The following is a 25,673-nucleotide window of genomic DNA, read 5'->3' on the forward strand; positions in this document are numbered from 1 at the left end:
TTGAAATGTTTGCCATGTGGATAATTTGCTTGAAATTGGGTTTGTTGGCAAGGAGCTTTCTTCCATTTATAAGGAGAAAATCTGTAAAAATTTTTCTAAAATCTTTTCCAATATTTCACTATGGCCCAAAAGTTCTTCAAATTTTTGCATTTTCATTCAAAAAAGGGCTAATTGTTCCAACCTTAAGTGTTTAATTCTTCCAATTGTTGAAATGTTATATGTATTTTGGAAGGTTTAGTCCTCATTTAACTTGGAAATAGTATTATGCAATTAGAATTTTTACATTTTAGAAAGTATATTTGGTAAAGTAAGGAAAATTATGCCTATAATTTTACATGTTTAATGAGATTTCTTCTCTTTACTTAATTTTGCAAGTAAGTGATTGATATAGTCGATAAAGGTTATACTCCTCCTTTGATTATTTTTATATATTTTTTCTATGAGGGAAAAATAAAAAAAATAAAAAAAAATAATAAAATAAAAGAAGAGAAAAAAAGAAAATAAAAGAAAGTAAATAAAAATTGTTCTACTCCAATGATTCACCTACCGAGTAACCGGGGGTTGGCATCTACAAATGTCGACATTCGCGTAAAAAGGTACTTGAATTAAGAGTATGCATAGCAACTTGAATAAGTGAAATGTTGAGTAACCGGGGATCTTCACCTAAAAGTGTCGATTTTCGCGTAAAAAGGCATTTTCACTATTTAAGTAAAAATTAGTATGAATAAATCCCTCTTAGTTATAGAATTTTGAGAAAAAGATGATTATAGGAGGAGGAAGGCTATAAATTGACTATGTGATTTGCTTATTTGTAAAATTAAGTTAGGGTAAGAGATTAAGTTTAACTTGTTGAATTTAGGGTATAATTATCTTTCCTTTACTTGATATTATGAGTATTTAGTGTAAATTGAATAATTGTATAATGATTATTTTCCAAGTCTTGAGGAATTAAATTGGACAAAGTGCATATATTGTTTCACCTCTTGAATCATTGCATTTGATTATGTGTGGATTGCTTGAGGACAAGCAATGATTTAAGTGTGGGGGAGTTTGATAAGTGATTAATTTACGTAATAATTGTATGATATTTTATATTATTTTTAGTCACTTTGGTTATATTATTGGAAGAAAATGATTCATTTTGGCTATAATTGGTAAAAATGCTTTTAAGTGATTAAATGAGGTTTTTATCACTTTTTACTTGGATTTTGTGTATTTTGACAGTTTTGACACATTTTCGTATTTCGGCTATAACTTGAGTTACAATGATCGGATTGGGATGATTCTTGAACCCATTTGAAGATAAGAGATAGATCTACAACTTTGGTGAAGACATCTGAATCCAGTTTGAAGGTTTTCCAGGTCAAAAAGCCAAAGTACAGAGTCAATTGCTATTGGTCGAAACTGGAACAAGGCATGGAGCAGGCAAGGGTATTTCAGTCATATCTCAGCCTACACAGATCCAAATGAGGTGATTCTTGATGCATTGGAAAGATAACTCAAAAGGATACAACTTTCGTGTTTTGAACATGAGCTGGTTCAGCCTCTAACATCAAGAAAAGATCAGTTGAAGTTGGGCCAAAAACAGAGCAAGTGATCCACACTCGGATCCACTATTCATCCGAACCCTCGGCTGTTTCTGGGTTAGTGGAACCGAGCTCGGATCCATACGGATCGGGGGCACTGTAGCAGCTCGGATCACTGTAGCAGCCCAGATTTACTGTAGCAATCCGGCCGGAACTTGGCCGGATTTGTGGCCGGATTTATGGCCGGATTGTGGTCAGAAAAGGCTGCTTTTTACGCGTAAAACTCAATTTCACCTCCACCAACTCACATGTGATGCTAGACATGTGAGAAACATTACCAGCTGTAAGGAGAAAGTGTAAAGTTTCATTCCTTGACAACCTTTCATCATTAAATAGCCAAATTCATTGTAAGAGAGAAGAAGAGAGATATACGGGAGAAGCTTGGAGTCTGCAGAAATGTAGCTCTTTCATCTTCCTAGTGTTAGTTTAGCTTAGTATAGAGTAGGATAGTTCATCCATTCTTGTTATTAGCTAGATGAAGAAGAAGATGGAGGATGAAGAAGGCAAGGAAGAAAGCTCATGTGACAAGGGTTGTATTCCTTCCAAATCTTTATCTTTTGTACTTGATTCCAAGTTTAGTTAATATACAAGTTCTGGATTTTGTGTTTAATATGTGTATCTAAAGTTTAAGCCTTGGGTTTGGTTGAACTTTCTATAATTGTTAGTGTTTATTATTTGGTTATTTGACTGCTATGATTTGAGCAAGTTATTTAGCACTTTGGCTTCTTAAATCATGATTAATCTGGTACCATTGATTGTGATTATCTAAAGTGTTGTTTCTGCAATGAAAATTGAGATTTAACACTAGTTCAAGAAGTGCTAAACATAGGGAGTACACTCACGAAAGTAGAGGTGCAGTTATGTGGTTTTTAGTGATTCATTTCATGTAATTTCATTGAAGAAATGAACTTGTAGCTAATTTCATAACCATGAAAATATGTATGGATTAGTTATGAGTATAGTTGATTCACTACGAAAGTAGGTTTCACATGTTTAAGGAAATTACACTATAACTAGCCTAGATGTAGTACTAAATGATCCAAATATAGCACTTGCATGAGTAGTTAGGGATACCACAACCTAAGGAGCTTTTATTTGTTATTTCGTATAATTTCAGTAGGTTAAATTTGTTATAATTCATTGATAGTCTAAATAATAGAGAAGCTTTAGTAATACCGGAAATTGTTCACTCTTCCCTGTGGGATTGACCCGATATATACCCTAAACTACTAGTTGATCTGTATACTTGCAGTGAACGGGTGTAATTCGGTATTTTTTAGCTTGCACGTATGTAAAATACCCGTCAAGCTTGCACAACCCTTGATAGGGTGTATTTTTATTAGTAAATTAGTAAATATTTTTTCCTTTTATTTAGTATTAACTGTAGGAATGTAAAAAATATTCAGAAGACTTCGATGCAGTTTGGCGTGGATGTGCCAAAGTCCTACTGTCAAGTCCGAAAAGTTTGGGATTTTCCTGCACATAGATACTTCCTAATTCGCTACTGATTTTCTGCGACACTTGTCTCTAGAGCATGTTTCCACCTCAAGATAGGAGACTACTAGTTACTTTTATCAGTTCCTTTTATTGAATTAGGAAACAGTTACTTTTACTAGTATTTAGTATTTTTTTTTTGGGCTCCTCCGTTCAGCGAGAATTAGTTTTGTTATTGGGAAGTACCAAAACAAGAAGGGAGAGACATCGAACGAAAAGGGAAGAACGTCTTCATCTTCGCCTTTTCTTTTCTTCCTAGAGACAAAAACACTACTGTTTCTTTTCCTTTTCTGGAGAAGTCGACTTTTGCATTTCTTTTGTCTTCTTGCATGGGATTTCCTCCGCGAGGAGTATCTCATTTCCTTTTTCTAGTCATAGGATAATGGAAGATCTCGTATTTGAATTAACCTAACAATCTAATATCAATTAAGCTAATTAAATTTGTAATTATTTAATTACCTTAAATTAGACCAATTAAGACAATTAAATTCGTTAATTGTTTAATTACGTTAAATTATGGTAACTAACGTGATTGGATTTGTGACAGTGAGGCATACTATCTGGCTTAAATAAACCTCATAACTTGTTTATTGGTTAGAACATGTGTTTTCTAATAATAAAATACCAATAAAAACTAAGCGGGTTGAATGAGGCCCATGATTCGTTAATTCTTTTCAATTAAGTACGCCACTTAGGAATGAAAAACAAACCCAATTGTATTTGCTACTTTCATACATACATGCATGCATGCTTATAGACACACAACACAGATATATATATATATATATATATATATATATATTAGTCTAATTGCATTGATAGAGTTTTTTTTTTTTTTTTTTGGTTAAAGCATATTGGATAGTTAAGTGTATCTACTTTTTTTTTTAAATATGTTTTGAGATTTTAAAGTTAATTATAGTTTACATAATTTTAGATAGTATGATATATCTTTCTTATCAACAATTCATACATAAATAAATAAATAAATAAAGGGTTAATTACATTTACCTCCCCTGAGGTTTGACCATATTACCAATCAATCCCTGTAATTTATCCAAATAACGGTCTCACCCTTTGAATGATCAAACATTTAACAAAAACCCCCTTAATACCGAAAATGCCCTTATTGAGGCCATGTTGCATTAAAAAAAGAACATATTTTTATTTTATTAACCTTGAAGCAATTCAAAAAAATAGAAAAAAGTTTTTGCTTATTATTTTATAAAAACCATATCTTTGCTTCCATAAATAGTTTTGAATCAATAATTATTTTAAATCTTAAAAATGAATATTAAAAATTAGATAAATTGAAAGAAAAATAAAAAAGAAGCAATTATTTTAAATCCTCAAGTATGGTTCGAATTTGTGGTTCAAGGCATGTTGCGGAGAGCACAAGGCATGTTTCCTCAATTTGAACCATACTTCAGGAATTAAAATAATTTCTTCTTTTTTTATTTTTCTTTCAATTTATCTAATTTTTAATATTCATTTTTAAGATTTAAAATAATTATTGATTCAAAACTATTTATGGAAGTAAAGATATGGTTTTTATAAAATAATAAGCAAAAACTTTTTTCTATTTTTTTGGATTATTTCAAGGTTAATAAAATAAAAATATGTTCTTTTTTTAAGGGTTTTTGTTAAATGTTTGATCATTCAAAGGGTGAGACCGTTATTTGGATAAATTACAGGGACTGATTGGTAATATGGTCAAACCTCAGGGGAGGTAAATGTAATTAACCCATAAATAAATAAACGGCCCACCAAAGCATGCCCCACTTCAAAACTAATTTAACTACATTTACTTATACGTTTTATTAAACAAATTGAAATATACTATCTATTAATTTCTATTCAAACTTTCAAGCTTTCTTGCCACACTAACGTTAGCTAGACTAATCTAACCAGCATCGAATAATTACAACCATAATACTAGTATGAGGACTTAAAGTTTCAATTTGCCCACTGAACTTTGTTAGTATCAATTCTCTTTTTTTTTTCCGAAAAAATATATATATTTTTATTTAATTTAAGAAAATTTTGACAGAGTTTCCGCTTATAAATGGATGAAACTCCCTGCCAACACACCCAAATTCAAGAAAAATATCACATGGCATTTGCTAAATTCTAATTCTACGAAAGTTTGGAAATCCCAATTGACGAGAAGCCAAGTCATTTCTCACCAAATGAGGCAGGTCACGAAAACAATGAAACATCTCTGTAAAGGCCCTTCTAAGCTTTAGCATCTCCTGTAGAACATCTCGTAATCGCTATGGATATCGTGCTTTCCCATGAATGATCTGCATCGCATCCCCTTCTATCCTTCTAATAGATGACATCCCTAACTTATCTAATCGGATTTCCCCCTTTGCTAACTGGTGCTAACTTTGGAAACACGCTTATATCATCATAGATAACACAACCTTGTTGTGGGTGAGAGACACCTACGTTAGCCAGAATATCCGCCACACGATTGGCTTCTCTGAAGCAGTGAAAAATTCACACCATGTCCACTTTGAGGTGCTAACTTTGGAAACACGCTTATATCATCATAGATAACACAACCTTGTTGTGGGTGAGAGACACCTACGTTAGCCAGAATATCCACCACACGATTGGCTTCTCTGAAGCAGTGAAAAATTCTCACCACGTCCACTTTGAGGTCCCTGATTTGCTCTATTTCATTTCGGATCTGCCACGGACATCGAAAACGACGTTGAAGAATTCCCACTAACACCTGAGAGTCCGATTGAATTTCTGCCCTGGCAAACCCTCGCTCCACACACAGCTGAAGGCCGGTTAACATTGCGAGAGCTTCGGCCTGTAAACTCGACCTTATTCCAAAGAAAGCCGAAAAAGCCAACAGAGGCACTCCTGACAAGTCACGTAAAACTCCACCGCCACCGCTCAACCCTGGATTGCCCTTGGAACATCCGTCCCTATTCAACGTCAGACAGCCTAGCTCCCTTGCCTTCCACCGTACTAGTTGGAAAGTAATTAAGCTGTTTTGGCGACCTGACCATTCATAAAGCGGAGGAAATGAGAGCAAACCAAGCGTCATATTAAAGTGAATCTCCACCCCTGCCTTTATATCAGAAAAAACGGCTTGACAAATGGTAGTCGGGTGCATCCGGGTCCCGTCAAACATGGATGTATTCCTTGCCCTCCAAATGTGCCAGCAAATAAAACTCGGCATCAGCGAAAAGATGATCCGCTTATGAGCTGATCTCGGAGGCGACATCCACCAAGCCGCTATTCTAGCCCTCAAAGAAGAACCTCCATGCGTGAGACCGTACATGCTAGTAAAATAATTCCACACATCCTTTGCGACTTGTCCCTCGGAAAATGTATGTTCCACCGTCCCTGTCTCTCCCTCAGGACAACACAAACACTTTGACGGCATCATCTGAAACCCCATCCTACACAAAATATCAGGGAATGACAGCCTTCCCAACACCAACCGCAACATGAAGAAGGATATTTTCAACGGAATTCGGGGGTGCCAAAGATGAGAATGAAAAAATGAAGAACTGCGAGCCAGACGAACCTCCTCGAAAGCAGAAGCCACTGAGAAATCGCCAGACGAAGTCAAAGTCCATATGGGCTCATCAGGTTGTGTACCACGAGGAAACGGGTGGAGTAAGACAGAAGAGACTAGGTCAGGAGGAAGGGCTCGAGCGAGTAAATTTGGGCTCCACCTTCCATTATCGATGAAGTCCTGAAAAGAGAGGGCTGGATCCACCGTGGCCTTAAGGAATAACGCACCACTCCCCAGCCAGTTGTCATACCAAAAGTGACACGTGCCCCCCTGAATCCGCCAGACCATAGAGAGCTCTGCTTGTCTACTGATATTTAAAATTCTCCTCCATGTCCCGGAAGCACGGCGACTCAGGTCAATCTGACACGGATGGAGGTGTCGACAATATTTAGCCTGCATAAAATTCGCCCAGAGAGACACCCCAGTCCTAAATTGCCATCACAATTTACAGGAGAAAGTGGTATAAATATCACTCAACCGTCTGAGGCCCACTCCTCCCTCCTCAATCGGATAGCATAATTGGGACCAACCAATCCAGTGATATCTTGTGCCTTCCTCCGAGGCACCCCATAGAAAGTTTGCACACACTTTTTCCACCAGTCTGAATATCGAGGCAGGTAACACCGCCGCCGATAGTAAGTGTACTGGAACAGACAGCAGCACGTGCCTAATCAAGGTTAGTTTACCCCCCATGGAAAGGAACTTGGATTTCGAGGAGGAGATCCTGTTTAAAAGCACCTGATCTACATCCCAAAATATGCTGACTTACACCTTCCGATGTATAAGGGAAATCCAAGGTACTAAAAAGAAAAATCCTGACGTGTAAATTGCGTGACCCTTTCAATTACCTTTCTACGGCCTAGTAGCATCGACGGATGCGTTAAGTAACCGCTCTTTTGGGCATTCACCAGTTGTCCCGAGGACTGCTGGTATGCCCCCAGTACTTGCATAACGCCTGATAACCTTTTGGTAGCACCACTTGTAAATATTATTATATCATCTGCAAAGGTCAGGTGCGTAATAGTGGGACATCCCCTTGGGACCCGAAATCCCACAAAACCCCTCTGCTGAACTAAGCTATTCAAACCCCTTGATAACATCTCTGCTCCAATAACAAACAGAACAGGGGATAGAGGGTCCCCTTGTCTGATTCCCCTACTAGACTTAAAAAAACCGTGTGACACCCCATTGATGATCACAGAGAACCAGGCGTTTGCCAGTAGACGCCAAACCATGTCAATAAACCTTTCGCCAAAGCCAAACTTCCTCAAGACTGTAATAATATGTACTCAAGACATCCGATCATATGCCTTCGTCATGTCCAACTTTAATGCTACATTGCCTCCCCTTGTCTTCTTACCCATGTCAGTGAGCAGCTCCTGTGCCAACAAATAATTTTCCGTGATACTCCGTCCTTTTATAAAGCCCGTTTGTTCGGGAAATATGATTCTTGGTAGAATCGGAGCGATTCTTTCTACCAGAATCCTGGAAATCACCTTATTGAAGAAATTGCATAGACTGATTGGCCGAAACTTAGAGAAATCTTGAGGATTAGGAACCTTGGGAATCAGTATTATGGACGTAGAGGTGACAAATCGAGGCAACTCTGCCCCGCAAAAGAAACTCCCTATTGCCTTGTAAATATCTTGAGCTATAATGTCCCAAGCATATGTGAAGAACTTCCCTGTGAACCTATCCGGGTCCGCAGCACTGTCCCCATCCATTGCGAACACCACTCGTCTAATTTCCTCCAAGGTCGGTATCTGTTCTAAGCACAAATTATCCTTTTCTGTAATCAATGTTGGAATCAGGTTGAGTAACCCATCCTATTGTGACGTTGCCTCACTTGAAAACAGATTGGAATAACAAGCAACCGCCTCGGATGCTATGGCATCCTTGTCCTACACCCACGCTTCGTCAGCCTTTTTGATCCTATGTAACATTCCTTGCACCCGCCGCTGCTTAACCACGGCATGAAAGTACTTGGAATTCCGGTCTCCACTACGAATCCATTTTACTCGAGCCTTCTGATGCCAGTATAGCTCTTCCACCGCTAGAGCCCGGTTAAGCTTCCCTTGGGCCCTTTGGAGCTCCATCTGTGCCCCCTCAGAGGCATCATTCTCCACAACTTCCTCTGCTCTTAAGAGCCTTGCCTCTGCGTCTTGACTGCATCAAAAATATTTCCAAAGACTTGACTATTCCATCCCTGAATACTGCTTCGCACATCCATCAATTTAGAACAGAAAGTCCGTAGAGGGGATCCTTGGACTTCCGCATTCCAAGCCTCTCTAATAACCTCCATCAAGTCCGGCCTTGTTGTCCACACATTCAAGAAGCGAAATGGCCGTGGTTTGTTATCAATCCGAGGCCCAAATGAGATCTTCAGAGGAGAATGATCCGATGGATGCCTGGCAAGGTGGACAACAGATATGTTCGAGGCTACACCCAGACATTCTTCATTCATTACTACTCTGTCCAGCCGCTTCCATATCGTTGCCCATCCCTTCCTATTATTGCTCCACGTAAAACTTGGTCCCGAGAATCCAGCATCAAAGACCTCCGCCACCTCCATAAACGACAAGAGCTCCAAACCTTCAGTCATAGCAAAATGCCTCCCTCCACGCTTTTCATGGGGGGCTATAATAACATTGAAATCTCCCCCAATGCACCAAGGCGAAGCCATAGGTTTATCTCGAAGTAGATTCGACCACAACTCCCGCCTTTCCTCCACAGAACATTTGGCATGGACGAATGAAAATACCAAAGGACTCGATAACCATGGGTGTTGAACAGAGAGTGAGATATGTTGATTGGAATTTCCCACAATCGAGCAACCAAACGGAGTATTAAAGAAAATCCAGAGATCTCCCGTTTGGTTGCCAACTGCCGAATCAAATGCTAACCGCATGCGGATGTAATCAATTCGAGAAAAACTCAATTTTGGTTCCGAGATAGCTACAAATGTGATGTCATGCGATTTGACTAATCTAATCAATCTACGCAAGTTAGGTCTTCGAGAAATCCCTCGAATATTCCACATAACGACATTAATCATGATGGAGATAATGTAAAGAAGTTTGAACATTTGTTGCTGACCTGAGCTGTCTGTCTGACGGAATACGAACCCGAGCTCCCCGACCCGTAGTCATTTTATGCCCTTTCCCTGCTTCGCCAGGGTGTTCAATGTTCAGCTCCACAATAAGAGATGCCGAGCTGGGCTCTGGCACTATGACCATCCTTGGCGACAGGTTACCTGCATCTTTGGGTAAATCAATGGATCTCCCATCAATCCCATCGTCATCCCTCTCTATCACACGACCTGTCCGTAGCTACTATGGATGGCTGCTGGAGAGGCCCAATCACATTGTCGCTCCTTTGTTGCTTGCCTTGTTCCGCTACCTCCATTTCCTCCGCCATGACACGCTCAGCAGTGTCCTGGATGACACTGTCAGTAGCTCTATTAATTACCTCCTCCACCAACGTCACCATAGCAGAAAGATTGGCATCCACTAGCTCATCGGCAGGTCTCCCACAGGCTCCTGACAAAATTTTCTCCCCACTGCTTGACACCTTCACCAAATCTAGTCGAGGTGGCACGAACGATGTCGCTGCCTTCTCTGAACCCACCTGATGACCTGGTGGTACCCTCTCATGCAATTGGCCCTCAACTCCATGGTCCTCCTTTGCTGCCTCCTTACCAAGATCCTCTAGCTCTGCTCCAGCGCTTCCTCCACACTCCTCAGCCTTTCCCCCGGCCATGCAAGTACGATGCCCAGTCGTGGGATCAGCCTTTTGCTTTAACCGCTGCATTGTCTTCTCTATCTGCGGATGCCCCATCTTCTCAGGACGTGCAGTACGATGCTTGAGCCGGCATTCTTCCTCATGGTGTCCCTGGTGTAGACAAAAACAGCAATATTTAGGGAGGTTTTCTAGCACCAAGGCCTGCCAAAAACCCAGCCTATCCCCCACTGCAATCCACACCCTTCCTGGGAGCTCCCTCAATAGATCCACTTCAACGCAAACCCTCGCTATGCTTGGCCGTGAAAATACAGCTGTTGCAGAATCCACGCAAAGCGGACGACCCAGACAAGATACAATGGAGAAGAGACATTCTTTATGGAATAGGTGTATCGGGAGTTTGGGCAGGAAGAACCAAACTGGCACAATTGAGGATTCTCTGTCCACGTGAAAATCAGTCGACCATTTAAACACTCTCATCGGAGCACCCTGAACATACCAGATATTACGCGACCAAATACGATAGAAATTTGCCTCGTTTGTTAACTTAATAATAATATGCCGACGATCCAGCAAACCCAGCAAAAAATCATCCTTCAGGTCTAGCGCACGAAAGAATTTCCCCAGGTCCTCCAAAGCAGGACGTCCCCTAGAGAACTTCCCCACCAATGCGAACTGAAATGGAATCGCGACCCTTTCGATATCTTCCACGGAGAAACACACTGCTGGCTCCCCTCTGTGAGTGGAAGCAACGGCATGCACTCTTGTTTCCCCAGAGGCAGGGGACAAAAGTGAAGCGAAAGATTTCGACTGAAACCCCACGGTCTACTTCGCCGAAACAACCTCTGCAAACGAGAGAGGGGTAGCCTTTGCGTCTTCAGTAGAGGGAATGTCCTTCCCCAAAGAGGAGGAGGGACGTGTGGCCATGAAGGCAAAGCAGCCCAAGATGGCTGCGCGACCCCTTCAAGCCCTTACTTTCTAAAAATAGCTATAAAGATGCCAAACTTAAAATACGTCAACCAAGCACGAGTTAGAGACCGCAAGACCGCAACGGATCTTTTGTCCCGCATTCTGTGCCAATCTCTATCTCACTTTTTATTATATTACTATTTCTCTTTCACAAACATCATGTTTTAATTCCTTTTTATTTTTTTTATGATCCAACAACTATTAATTGAGTAAAAAATAAATACAACAGTTTCAAAAAATTAATATATAATATAAAATTAAAAAATACAGCAGAAAATTCATAAAAAATCTCATTTTTTATGCATTTTGATTTTTCGAGTTTGTTAAATTTTGTGTATTACTCAATTAATATTTATTGGATCTTAAGGAAATAAAAAAGAATTAAAACATGATGTTTGTGAAGGAGAAATAGCAATATAATAAAAAGTGGGATAGAGATTGGCACAGGATGTGAGACAGAATATCCGTTGCGGCTAGAGACGGCAGCACTCTTAATTTACTGAAGCTAGAAGTTTTTATTTTTTTTTTATAAACGGTTTTCACTTGGACAAATACTCAAACATGAGGTATACACGATTTCAGACGGGATTCTCTGTCCAATTTTCTGTGTCCAATTTTCTGTCCAACACAAAACTACGTAGTTCCACTTATTCTTGTGGCTGACGTGGCACACAAAAATAAATGCCTGTTTGGCTCCATTATACTTTTGGATCTCTCTTCTTTTTTGAATTTCCTTTATTTACATATCTTTATTACAATTCCCAAAACCCTATTACTACCATAACAATTCCCTCGGTTTAGCAGTGATCACAAAAATCACTGTATGTGAAAAGGAAATATATAATTCCATAAAACCAAAAATAAAAAAACTGGCTAAGCATATAATCTTCTAGGCATTGACATCTGAAACAACAATCATCGTGAACCAAATTGCAGCACATATATTTGTTTACCACCGCAATCCGTATGCCTTATAAAATGTGTGTATGTGGGGGGGGTGGTGTTTTTTTTCTCTGGGAAAGGGGGGGGTAAGAAAAGAAAACAGCTATTACATCTTAAAATAGCAGAGGTCTCCATGATGGTTAAAGGTTTTCAATTTTTATCCATCGCATGATTTTTCATTCAATTAGCAACTTTGTCAACCAAGCCAATGAAATATGTCAGTTTTTAACCATATTTCCCCAAGAGATGGATTATAAATTAAATGAACACTGTATCAATGAAGACATAATTCTACTTAAAAAACAAAAAAAGGAATCAATTTACCAGAATAAAAAATAGATTGCAAAAGGTACAAGAAACACTTTTTCTATCTGAAAATGTTAAAACACAATTTGTTTTCCTTCAAAGAAAGCGAGAAGGACAATTTGTTTTCCTTCACCAATTTTTTAGATTATTCTTTCCGTTAGGCCCAGCTGCAAATTTTGCTTTGTACTTCCAAGGATTTGATTGTCTCTCTGTATGTCTCAAATTTTGCTATGTCTTTCCGTTAGGCTAGTGGTTTGCTTTGGAGGAATTCACGGTGAATGGTTACAATTTGACAGGGCTGTTGCTTGGTGCTTGAGCCAAACAGGCATTTATTTTTATATGCCACGTCAGCCACAAGAATAAATGGAACTACGTAGTTTTGTGTTGGACAGGAAATTGGACACAGAAAATTGGACAGAGAATCCCGTCTGACACGATTTCAGCTCGCTTGTTTCTAGAAATTCGGCCAAACAAAACCCCAAAATTTTCCAGCAATCAAGGATGAAAAGAAAAGAAACAAATGGAAGACGATGATGCTAAACTTGAGATTAAGCCCGTAAATTCAGATTTGGGGAAGGTATATGAAAACTGGGTTTTTGAAAATTGGTTCCTGGGACTTGTAAAGATGCGCTATTATTGTAAAGACAAAAATGCCCCATGAGCAGTGGCAGAGCCACAGACCCCACTTAACTTTGAAAAATTAGTTCTTAGATTTAGGAATTTTAGAAAATTTCAAAGTTGCATCTTATTTGACTCCATTATATTTTATCAAATTCTCTTTCCTATTAACATTGACCACAAAAAATTGAAAATTCATAATTCTTACCATCACAATAATTTTGAATAAATTATCTATGGAACTTAGTTTAAGAATAAATTTATCTAAAATTTTCAAACACAAGGGGTGAACTTTCTTGAGTGGAGTGAGAAAATCAATTTTTCAAATTATTTTTTTTCAAACTTCAAAGTCTTCAAAAACAAGAATTATTCAAGTGGATGGCGAACTTTTTATTTATAATACGAAATTAAGTTATTATGATTTTTATTTATAATAGGGTAAAGATAAATTTTATAAAAGAAACCTGTAGAAGATCAAGTTGATGGTAATTCACAGATTGTTTTAAAAAAATTCAAGAGGTTCAGTTGCTTACATTGAAAAAGACACATTTAACAAAATTGATAATGAATTGATTTTGCAACATTTTAGAAAAAGAGTACTCATAGAGTATAATTATAGCCTGTATATAATGTTAGTAGTTTTTATTTTTTTTAAAATTAATTTTACTATACTAAAATTTGACCCCACTTACTGTGGGGTCTTAGTTCCACCCCTGCCCATGAGGGTAAGGTTTGCACATCATATGCCTCTACTTCCATTCTTAAACATTGTAATAACTTAATAACAGGTTGTAAGTTATGTCTAACTATTTATAAAACTTCATAACAGAAATGCAGTTATTACATATATATAGAGTCCATATGAATAGTGATGGAGTATCACACAATTATTGTAAAATTGTACAAGTAGTTAAGCATATTTTACAGTTTGTTGAAATAGCATTACACCATTCATGACAGTTGTTATGACAACCTTTCTTATCCCTTACCCCAAAATAATTTACCTTCAGAAGTTTAATGGGCAAACTCATATAAAATAAATAAGTAAAGTTCAATGGATATGTGACCCACCCAAGAGAAAGAAAAAAGGTAAATTAGAAACAAGAAAGTAGTTGAAAAACCTATTTAGGTAATACTCAAAAAAAATTTTCCAAAAACGTGACAATCCAAATCCAAACGCAGTGCGGTTCTTTCTGGGAGTATCGATTTTCGGTAGAGAAAAGAATCCTTGTCATCTACATCAAGTTCATAAATCCTGCCACCTCAAATCTTCCCGTCCTTTCTCTCCTTCATGGCAAAAGGAGTCAAGGCTTCCGGAGGAGGAAGGCGCCCAGATGATGTATATGGAGACAGACTGAGCAGATTACTAGATTCTATCATAAGTCACATTCTCTCTTTTCTTCCCACAAAATTTGCAGTCGCCACCTCAATTCTGTCCACCAGGTGGAGGTATATCTAACACGATTTTAACAGCTTTGATTTCGACGATCCGACGCCTTTCAAACTTCAAAGCAAATTAAAATGCATTTATTTACAATGATAATTTCATGGATTTTGTCAACACAATTTTACTGCAATCCAGAGCGAATTCAGTGAGTAAATTTCGGATTAGTTCTTTAACCCTGATCAAATGCTTAATTCCTGGATGATTGCCATGCTTTCTCGGGATGTTAAAGTTCTTGACATAAGGTACCAGCAGTTCGTCGGTAGTCAAATTTTGCCCAATCAAATATTCATAAAAAAACTTTTGTGGTCTTGAAATTATCTGGACAAAGAATCAAACTACGTGAGCTGAATTTCTAGCCAAATCTCAAGGTCTTGCATCTGGATAACATGAACGTATTGGCTGGCAATGATAAAGGTTGGGAAATCTCTGAAAATGGCTACCCATTGCTTGAGGATTTACAGATTACTACAACGTCTATTGATCAGCTTGTATACTTTTGAATTAGACTTACTGCACCGATAAAATTGACATTGACTAATATCAAAGCCACAGGTCTGGCCGACGTTGTTGGATTTGACGCCCCAAATCTTCGTTATCTTGAGTGTGACTTTCATCGGGTCGGCGGGGGAAGTTTCGTTTTATTCTGCACAGATTAAGGAAATTAAAGTACATCAATTTAGCAGCAGTGAATCTGATCTAGAGTTTGTACGACGTATATTACAGCAGAGTGCTATGCTAAAGTTGGTGTCTCTGACTGCTGCGCCAGATGGAATAGCAAAAGGATGGCCTTATTCGGTCACCAAAAAGTTGATCAATTTCTCAAGGTGCACCAGAAAATGTGAGCTTGAGCTTAATTGAAGGAAAAGTTTTGTGCCATAAACTTCTGTAGAAATATTAAGCCAAGCATCATCAATTAGTGGCACTACAACAAAAATGGTCTTTCCTGACATATCTATAAGGACACTTGCTGGTTTGTGCCATTATAAAACTTCTATCATGACACTAGTTATCAACTCAATAATATATACTCTAATTTTTTTTATTTTATTTGATATAAAAATAATAATGTACCTTTAGACTCCCTATTATGACACTTACGAAAATGTGAGATACACCAAAAAAAATTAAAACACAAAACGACGTCGTTGGATTTTGGCGGAAGATTCCTTTGCCAAAACAAGTGAAGTCTCGAAACTTCATTTTGCCTCCCAGTGAAATTTTGCTTCTTCTTTATCTCTCGCACAAAGTCTTTCTCTCGGCAAACTGTCTCTCAAAACTCTTGGCCAAAATTTTGCTTTCCCACAAAGTTTTTCCTGTTGAATCTCTCCGCAATCAAACTATCCTTGCTTTCCCATTGAAGGGATGTAATTCCATGATAAATTTTTGCCCTAAATTGATTTCTCTCGGTTGCCTAAATTTTTGCCCTCTGCCTCTCTCGGCCACTTTCCTCTCCTCTGCTCCCTACCTCTGCCGTCCCGTCGCCCCTACTCTTTCCCTCTCATCATCAGGTTTAGGTTCGTCAAAACCAGAAAATGGAACAACATGACATTGAAAAGGACGAGTTTGAATTCTCCAAAAACAACGAAGCCCTAATTTTTGGTCCCGCTTCTCAAATCTCGCGGTTTCGCAATGTCGTCGACATCGGCTGCTGCAGCTTCTTCTTCATCCTCAACGGCGTCGTCTCAATTCACCTACACTACCGGCACGTACTTTCCGACTCCGTTTCACCTACAACAGCCGCAAACCTATGTGGCTGCTGCCGCTGCCGCTTCAATTCTGCAATTTCCTGCTCCTCCTCCTGCGGTTCCCCACGTTTATCCTGCTCCCGCTACAATCCCTACCGTGTACTCCCTCCCTCAGTATCAACAGGTACGAACTTTTCTATATCCAATCATTAAGCCACGTTGTTTTTTTTATATGAATTTTGGATGGAATATTTTTGGAGAGATTTAGGGCAATGATTTCGGCTCTTTTTCCTCTTCCCCTGACATTTGAATTCCCTTGTCAGCAGCTATGATGAGAAACTATTGATCTTTTTAATTATTGGTAGGAGTCGAGATATGTATACCATTGTTGTCTATGTGAGTGGAGGAACCAGGAAGTCCAATTTTTCGGTAAAATACCCGGTCTGTTCATTTATATATATGGCTTAATTCATTTAGGAAGAACTTCCTAAATTGATTTAGGAAGTTGAATTTAGGCATTAGAAGAACTTTAGGTTAATGTTTTTCTTCTAAAATTATTGACCTTCTTTATTGTTGAGGTGTGATTATTTACTTAAGTTGATATGATAGTGGTGGAGATTTTAGTTTTTAGAAAAGAGGGAGGGGGGCAATGTAGAAGGTGAAGGGGATTTCACAAATTTTAGGGTGCAAAGGTGGGCCAAATAAAATATTGGGGAAACTTGTCGCGTGCACCCAGGGGTTTTGTATGTGTGGGCAGAATTGCAGACTTGCTGAGTATTCATTTTGCTAGCTCCTGATGGGCTTCGTTTCTTTATGAACTAGTAGAGTGGGAACTGAAGTGTGGAAGTAGTATACTCTCACAGCTTCACAGTAGAATGTCTTGTCCTTCAATTTCTATACACCATCGCCTAAGAGAAACGGAAGCAAATGATTTTGAAATTTTCAATGTGTATAAGAGCTAATTATGAGTAGCAGACTTGAGAGTTACTGCAGAAATGAAATGAAATGAAATGAAGGAGTTCTCCTTCATGTTTGTTCTTGGATTACTGGCCAACACATTACTTGAGTAGCTATTGCATGACTACATTTCTGTATCCTAACTGCAGTTTCTTTTTTTCTTTTTTTTTATTTATTCAGACTTTGCATGGGGAGAAGCTGTACCTTAGATTATGCTGCTTTAGGAGGCCCTGAAATCTAAACCAGATATATAGAAAAATTATTGGGACTTTGGGAAGTGTTATATTATCTTGTTCTAACCTTATAACAAGAAGCTGATGCTGCTGCTTGCACGCAGGGAAATTTGCCCGGTGACAACACTGAGGTAGACGTGCTCATTTCAATCCAAAAGGTGGAGTCTAATCATTCGACAGATTTTAGTTGCTACAGCCACTATTCTTTTCCCAAGTTACTAAGTTGATTGCTTCAATTAATTAATTTGTTAGGCATACTAGACTCGTCAGTGAATGTGTCTTCATACTTGAAACATGTTGTCAAAATTTGCTGCTCTAAAACAGTTTACTGCAGTACTTGATCAGCAAAACATCCCATCAAACCAGAAATGAAAGTAAATTTTGGTCCCAGGATCTTGAACTGATTCTTTGTAATGAAGAAGACAAACCATACCGGCCCATTGTTGGGACATCAATCTGCCAATTATCTTCAATTTCAGCATTGAAACAAGAACAGAAAACTAGAAATTCATAAAGGTACGACATGAATTGGAAAAAGGTAATCGAAAAATTGGTCTTTCAATGTCGGATTTCCATTATCTGAGAATACAGAACTATAGTACATTACATTCTACTAAAAGTTACTGAAATTTTGCAGCCAATTTTACAGGGCACATGCTTATTACTTGCAATGATTTTATAAATACAGAGTTTTCATATTCAAACCTACTTTAAGTTAAGCGATATCTAATACTGAAAAAAATGTTAATGTTGATCAAATAGATAATCTTGGATAGCTTATCCAGACGCAGTGGTGTATTAGTATTTTTTTGGGGGCTGACTGTCGCAGTGGTGATATTATTGTGGAAGTTTGGTGACCCAGGGGTTTTGTATGTGTGGGCAAGAGTTCTTTTTTTTTTGGGAGGGGGGGTTTATATTTGCATCTTAATTTAGGTATAAGTATAGTTTGAGGAAGAGGAATGATGGCAATATTTAAAGTTAAACCAGTCAGTTCTTAATATCTGAAGTTTTGGTGGACAGGCCCAGCAATTATTTCAGAGGGATGCACAAACAATAACACTTGAAGCGCTAGAGAGTGTGAAAGCTGCGCTTGCAAGTAGTGAGATTGAGCACAAGGCCGAGACTAAGAAGAAAACAGTACCTCGTAAGGCAGCAGGGCAGGCATGGGAGGATCCTACACTTGCAGATTGGCCAGAGAGTGAGTTTCATGTACTCTACTCCTTGTGTGGTTGCATTCATCATTTTTTATGACAATTTTCGCCTGTCTTAATTCCTTCACTGATCTTGTTTTTGCTAGTATTAATGCCTTCAGTATTACTGTTTGTGTTGTGCAGATGATTCTCGTTTGTTCTGTGGTGATCTTGGTAATGAGGTGAATGATGATGTTCTATCCAAAGCATTTTCAAGATTTCCATCTTTTAACATGGCCAGGGTGAGTTATTTGAACTCGTCCACTTTTTATATGTCTCAACCTTCTCTTGTTCGAATTATCGAAACTTTAATTTGTCTCCTTGTCGTGGTTGCCTTTGGTGAGGTTCTGACCTGATTTTGCATGATCCCTTAATCTGATTTCGAAGAAGTGCTTTGATCTGATGTACGAGTTTAAAACTTTGAACTTGGACAACATCTATGGTTATGTTTGTGTGAAATAAGATTAAATTTTGCTAGCATATGATTCTTTAGCTTAAGGGATGCTTGGTATCGAACACTGTTCTGGCTGATCATACTGGTGCTTCTACCATCATTTTTATAAAAGAGAGAAATTTAAGAATCTCTCATGCCTCTGAGCTCTTGAATCTGTGCACTTTTGTGTCTGCATCCACACTCGTCCCTTTTGTCGTGACAAATGCCCCTTGTAGTTAGTCAAACATAATATATATTATCTGATGTTTAAAGGAGAATGATTAATCTGCTTAGTCATACTGTCTTTTGTTCAGTGCATTACTTGACAGTGTTGGTACTGTGATCACTACTGTATGTAATGTTGCCTGGACGACGAGCTTTAGTTTCAGCTTGTTGACAATGTTGGCTGTTCAGGCACCAGTTAGTGATTGGGAGTACAATGCTACGATCCCCAAAACTGCTTCAATGATTGATTTGGCTTCAAAAATAATGATGACTTGTTTAGCACTGACTTAAGTGAGGACCAGCTGAGGCAGAGACTTGGACACATGTCCCACACACCTTGTCAAGTAGGAAATTGCAGTACATAGTTATGTCCAATATCTATAATTTTTTCCATCGCATTTGATAGACCAAAGGCTATATTTCTAGCATGACATGATTTCTAGTAGGTTGAATTGCTTGAACGCAAACTATTTCCTGGGGTGTTATTATATTATTATTGTTGCAATTTTTTTCCTATCATTTTCCAATCTCAAATGCTCAAGAATTGGAAAAAAAATTTCTGTTTCCCCAGATCACTGCATACACTTTTCTTCATCCCTTCAATTTCTCGGCTGTTTTCTCTTCTTCTGAAGGATTGGCACTAACCTCTACTAAAGCATAGCCGGACTGCTCCACCTAGAGATGGCTGAAGGAAGTGGAAATGAGGAGACAACTCTTGAGCATACATCAACATGGGCAGTGGTAGTTGTTTGTTTCATCTTGATGAGCCCAAACAATGTACTATATATATACTATACCTCTCGCGGATCGTTGCTAATATTGTACAATTACGTTACCTGACTTTTAGCATTTCTTTCAACTTGTTAGGGATGAGAGTCTTTTTGTTTGTGCACAAGAAAGTCTTTCAAGTTATTGTAAATGAGAATCTTTCGGTACTTTATTGGGATTTTAGTACTTGCTTTGAGCACTTGTTTGCGATTTTAGTACTTGCTATGTTTGTACTTGTTATCGACTTTTAATTCAATGAATTATATTTGAGTATCGACTTCTTCTTTTAAATTGCTATATGCATTCTGCTCTTTGAGATAATTTTACAAGTCCCTTGGGATTCTGGTTGATGGAATGTACAGCAGGGAGGACTAATTGCAGGTTGCTTCCATATAAAAAAAAAACAGGGAAAAAACTCTTGGCAATTAAAAATGTCAGCATAGCTTAACTTCGAAAAACACTAATGACAAATGGGCATGTCGTCCAAAGCAGTGTAAATTCACATGGCTACGTGTCCTTAAAGTCATATATTAAGACAACTAAAGATGCCTTCATAAATTGGATATACTACTGATCCGCTACTGATGTTCTAATGCTATACGGATACTTTCGATTATCACAAAAAAAAGTTTTTGTTGGCAGAGGGAATGCTATAGCAGCATGGTTTTCCTGACACGTTTGAATGTTGCTAAAGATTTGAGGCTATCCCCACATTGGAAGGGACAACACTCGCCCTAGGTGTGAGGATAGATAAAATGTCAGGTTAAATTGTCTATACTGACACTTTTAAATGCCGCTAAAGGCCATTTTTGTTGTAGTGTGGCCACGTGTATTTGTTAATTTATTTTAATTGATTGACTATATAGGTGCATGATTGTGTTTCGTAGTGTGAAGCGGATGATTAATTCCTATGTTAGTATTAGGAGTAGTTGGAGTCTGAAGTAGTTTGTCTCGTGTCTCTTGGATATAAAAGTCAGTAGCCTCCGGTGGTTCTTTTTTTTTTTTTTTTTGTACATTGTAAGAATTGTAGCTGCAGCCTTGTTTGATTAATTGAAGAAAATTTGCTTTGCCTCATATATCAAATTCTCGTTATTGTTCCTGTAGGTTTATATTTGAGTATAATTTTGGGTCCAACAACTTCTACAGATGCTCAAAAGTTGGAAACTTGAGCAAAGCAGATTCAGTTCTTTACCCTAGGATAATTAGGATTAATTTGATGTGGGAATAGTTTCTCTTTTTCTTTTTTTTTCCCAATAAATTTGTATCTTTGAATTCTTGAAGATGTCACTAGAAATTAAGTACCTTTTTCTGTTGATTAGTTATCAGTTTTTCACGTTAGATGATTGTTACATATTATGCAGTGTCAGCTGAGTTGGTCTACTCAGATTTGCTATGCAATATCACCGTGTCATCTGTTGATTACCAGAAAATCTCCAAATCATAATCTTTCTAATCTAATTTCTTCTTAATTTATTGCCGAAGTGCTGCAGTTGACTTTGTACCATTATTGCTGCCACCTGATATTGGGGGTGTGGCATAAGGTACATATCAAAAAGCAAAAAAGATTTTGTGCCATTGCTTGTAGACAATGAGATTTTTAGCTTCATTGAAGAGACTAAAGAATTCTAGTTGTTTCCATGATTGGAATTCTAGGATGTAAGGTATTAGAGCTAAGTATTCCATAATAAACTTCTTGTAGACTCTCTTGTTACTTTTTTACCATTCAGTGATTTTGTGAAGATATCCTGCTAACCAATGTTTTAGTTGTACTCGATCTAAACAAATCTATACAAAAAAAAAAACACATTATTAACTTATTTTGTGAAGATATCCTGATAACCAATATTTCCTACACTGACAGTGTATACACTATCAGCGTTGAATGAATGACAACTATGCAAAATTTGAGTTTGAAATTCAACTTTTGGGCTTGAAAAACTTTCTGTGGACAGCTGAGGAAAAGATTCAGGTGTCTCAACATGAACAATGTAAGTCTCTAAATTGGCAGAGATTGCCAAAAAATGTAGTCATTGGACCACCTAGCTCAACTTGGTCTCAAATCAAGCTCATCATCTGCAAGATAAGGACTTAAGTCAACCACATTGAAAGTAGCGTGTACACCATACTCACCTGGTAGGTCCAACTTGTAAGCATTATCATTGATGTGCTCCACCACTTGGAAAGGTCCATCACCTCTAGGCAAGAGTTTATTGCATCGTCTTACCGGGAACCTTTCTTTGCGCATGTGAATCCACACCCAATCACCTGGCTCAAAAATCATCTTGTGACGACCCTTGTTAGAATAAATTGAAATTCCTTTTCTTAATATTATCTCTTACCTTTTGGTGCAAAGCATGCACTTGTTCAGCTCGTTTCAAACCATCCATATTAACTCTTTCAGACATAGGTAAAGGAGATAAGTCTAGAGGTGTGAGAGGGTTAAAACCATAAACAACTTCAAATGGTGAGTATTGTGTGGTGCTATGGACTGTGCGGCTATAAGCAAATTCAACATATGGCAAACAATCTTCCCATGATTTAAGATTCCTTTGAATGATAGCATGCAACAAAGTAGAGAGTGTCCTATTAACCACTTCAGTTTGACCATCAGTTTGAGGGTGACTAGACGTAGAAAACAAGAGTTTAGTTCCTAACCTACTCCATAAAGATTTTCAAAAATAACTAAGGAATTTGACATCTCTATCACTAATAATGGTACATGGCATTCCATACAATCTAACAATTTCCCTAAAGAACAAATCAGTTACATGCTTAGCATCGTCAGTTTTATGACATGGAATGAAATGTGCCATCTTAAAGAAATGGTCAATAACCATATAAACAGAATCATGTCCATACCTAGTCCTAGGTAACCCAATTACAAAGTCCATAGAAAAATCAACCCATGGAATACTAGGAATAAGTAATGGAAAGGGGTGGAAGGGTTTAAAAAAAAGCATTAAAAAATTTTAAAACGTGTTGTTCAACATTGAAACCTTATGCCTAATCTTCGATTTTTAAATATATTTCCATAATATTGAGTTTGGTATTTTTCTTTCAAAATAGAAGCTTGTTGAAATAAATTTCTCACACAAGGAGGGCTAGCATCCCTCCCCTATTTACAGGGTTTTACTTTGAAAAAAAAAAGAATATGGTTTTGAATGAAATCATAAAATGAGGGAGGAATATCTCCTAGATTAGATCAAGATTGAAAAGAATGCATAAATGATAAACAACTTGTATATAATCATGATTTGGCTTTGAACATTATAGTCATTGTGTTTTTAACCAACATATAACTTATGCGAGCCATAATGGATTATATATATTAGTTGAGCCGAGGAGGCCTAGGCGCAGTATTTATTTAAAGTTGATATTTCAAGAATTAGAGGATTTGAGTTTATTGTCCTTCACCTTTTCAACTTCTTAAAATCCCGCACCTTTACTTCTAAAGAAAATTTTAAAAAATATGTTCGTTAAAATAGTACTAGTATGTTTTCATTTAATATTGAACTATGAAATATGAATTGAATGTATGTACTTGTGGTAAATAGCTTGCTTGTAGACAAATTCCTGCTTTCTAATAAAACCTATACTAACCCATGCCCATCGCTCACTTACATATAGATGCATTAGCGTTTTATAATTTAGTATTCATGCCATTATAGAGATACAAATATTAGAAAATCAATATTATAAATTTGAAGGCCTTGAATTGTGTCAAATACCAAATAAACATTTATGCATGCCTATTACACATTTAATAAATATATAAGGAAATTAAAACAAAATTAGGGCAAAAACTATAGAGTTTGGGGTTTAAAGATAAAATAGGAAGAATTTAAGGGTTGAAGGTGAATTTGATTTCCTTGCTAAAGATCATGATGTGCAGTCTGTATTATCAAAATGGTTCACTGAAGGTTCAAAGTCGGACGAATTCCCAAGCCTTGGGTGCAACACTACAATTACCGGTGGAAAGTGAGAATTGGAAATTTGTGGGTGCATAATGAAATTAGCCTTTAATTTTCTTCCCAAGTGTGGACTTGTTTGTGATAAACATAGATTGGGATCAAGAATTTTATTATAAATCAGTTGACCACGATGGTTTTATTTCTTCACATATTTTTCGAGGGGAATGCCCCTAATCTTCAATCTTTTTAATAAAAGGTTTCCAACCAACATTTCTTTGACTTGATGTTTAAACATCGTAGGAAGTACTTTTTTATGCTATTATGGTACCGACATAGCTTAATTTTGTTATTAGATGTATAATTTCCACATCATAGGAGGTAGTGTATTATGGTATTTGATAGGTCATAATTTGTTGCTAAATTTATAATTATTCTTCCCTTGATTTTAGCCTGTCGGATTCTACTTATATTTGATTAATAGTACTAATTGTAGAAAAAGGAGAAAAACGTGACAAAAGGGGTAATTTTCCAATTAATTTGATGGTGGCACGTTCGGAACCGGTTTCCAAGTCCGAATCAAATTCAAGGCAATATTGGAAGAAGATTTTGAAGATTTTAATTTTCATTATTAGTCTTAGCTAGTATTGGATTAGGAAACTAGCTTGGAATATTATTTTTAGTAGTTTCCTTTTTATATTTTGGGGAACATATCTTATTATTAGTAGTTGAGGTTAAGTAGGAAACAAAGAATTTAAAAGCCAGATTCCCGCGTGATTAGGAGTTGGCCAGCAACAAATTCGGGGTGCTGATTGGCTGCATGTCTTGGTTTTTCTTTGATAGTATCACATTGGGAATTTTCTCAACAATGAAGAACTAAATCTCTGTTTTCTAGTCAAAGGTCAATTTGTGGATTCGCTTCCAAACATATGTGAGATCGAATTATTATTTTTTATTTCTTTTATTTATTGATATTCGTACATTTCTTGATTTAATTTCTTATATTTGTTATGTTATTTGAATGTCAAGGGCCCGATATTCGAATTAACCTAATAATCTACTGCCAGATTAATTGATTGAACCCTTAATTATTTAATTGATTAATATCAGTGGCGACTAGCGTGATTGGTTTCATGTTAGGGAAACGTATGATCTAACTTAAACAAACCCTTGTAGCGTGTTTGTTGGATAGGGTTGGGCTTTTCTAATTCTTAATGCAATCGAGGAATTAAATCCTACGGTCGTACCTAAGATTATTTCTTAGTTAGAGAAATAGTTAACGGTCGTACCTTGACTATTAAAAAAGTAAGGAAAGGTTGGTTGTTTATCGCATGTATGACAGCTATAGCTAATCGAGCAATGAGTAATTTAATTATCTATACATCGATAATCAGTTGAATGGACCGTATCTGAAAAGTTGCACCTTTGATTAGAGTCGTATTAGTTATTGATTAATTGCTGTTTATTTCGATTAGTTGGTTAATTAATTATTTTATATTTTCCAAAAACCCCCCATGCTCTGAACTCTAGAAGAAATGAATTATCCCCAATCCCTGTGGATTCAACCCCGCTTGCCACTGTCTACTAGTTAGTAATTTTGTCAGTTAGTCAATTCTAGTATATCGGATTAAGCAAA

The 25,673-nt window shown here is 37.3% G+C and overlaps 2 protein-coding genes across 2 annotated transcripts; one reads left to right on the plus strand and one right to left on the minus strand.

Annotated features, from left to right (window-relative positions):
* Positions 1-8,519: 8,519 nt before the first annotated feature.
* LOC113771513 lies at positions 8,520-9,301 on the minus strand. The gene is made up of 2 exons (XM_027316089.1): positions 9,027-9,301; positions 8,520-8,784 (listed from the first exon to the last, which is right to left on the minus strand). Exons 1-2 carry the CDS (start codon positions 9,299-9,301, stop codon positions 8,520-8,522), a joined length of 540 nt encoding a protein of 179 aa, XP_027171890.1.
* Positions 9,302-16,267: 6,966 nt separating this feature from the next.
* LOC113771514 (RNA-binding protein 42-like) lies at positions 16,268-20,303 on the plus strand. The gene is made up of 4 exons (XM_027316090.1): positions 16,268-16,507; positions 18,534-18,711; positions 18,848-18,945; positions 19,994-20,303. Exons 1-4 carry the CDS (start codon positions 16,268-16,270, stop codon positions 20,003-20,005), a joined length of 528 nt encoding a protein of 175 aa, XP_027171891.1. The 3' UTR covers positions 20,006-20,303.
* Positions 20,304-25,673: the final 5,370 nt, after the last annotated feature.

The sequence above is a fragment of the Coffea eugenioides genome, chromosome 5 (genome assembly GCF_003713205.1).
Source record: "Coffea eugenioides isolate CCC68of chromosome 5, Ceug_1.0, whole genome shotgun sequence".
Classification (NCBI taxonomy): Eukaryota; Viridiplantae; Streptophyta; class Magnoliopsida; order Gentianales; family Rubiaceae; genus Coffea; species Coffea eugenioides.

Excerpts from the sequence above, each read along its gene's own strand:
- LOC113771513 (XM_027316089.1), bottom strand. The coding sequence starts at position 9,301 with ATGGCTTCGCCTTGGTGCATTGGGGGAGATTTCAATGTTATTATAGCC. Across the intron at positions 8,785-9,026 it reads TCTGTTGTCCACCTTGCCAG|TCAAGACGCAGAGGCAAGGC; the intron begins GCATCCATCGGA and ends TTTTTGATGCAG.
- LOC113771514 (XM_027316090.1), top strand. The coding sequence starts at position 16,268 with ATGTCGTCGACATCGGCTGCTGCAGCTTCTTCTTCATCCTCAACGGCG. Across the intron at positions 16,508-18,533 it reads CCCTCCCTCAGTATCAACAG|GCCCAGCAATTATTTCAGAG; the intron begins GTACGAACTTTT and ends TTTGGTGGACAG. Across the intron at positions 18,712-18,847 it reads ACTTGCAGATTGGCCAGAGA|ATGATTCTCGTTTGTTCTGT; the intron begins GTGAGTTTCATG and ends TGTGTTGTGCAG.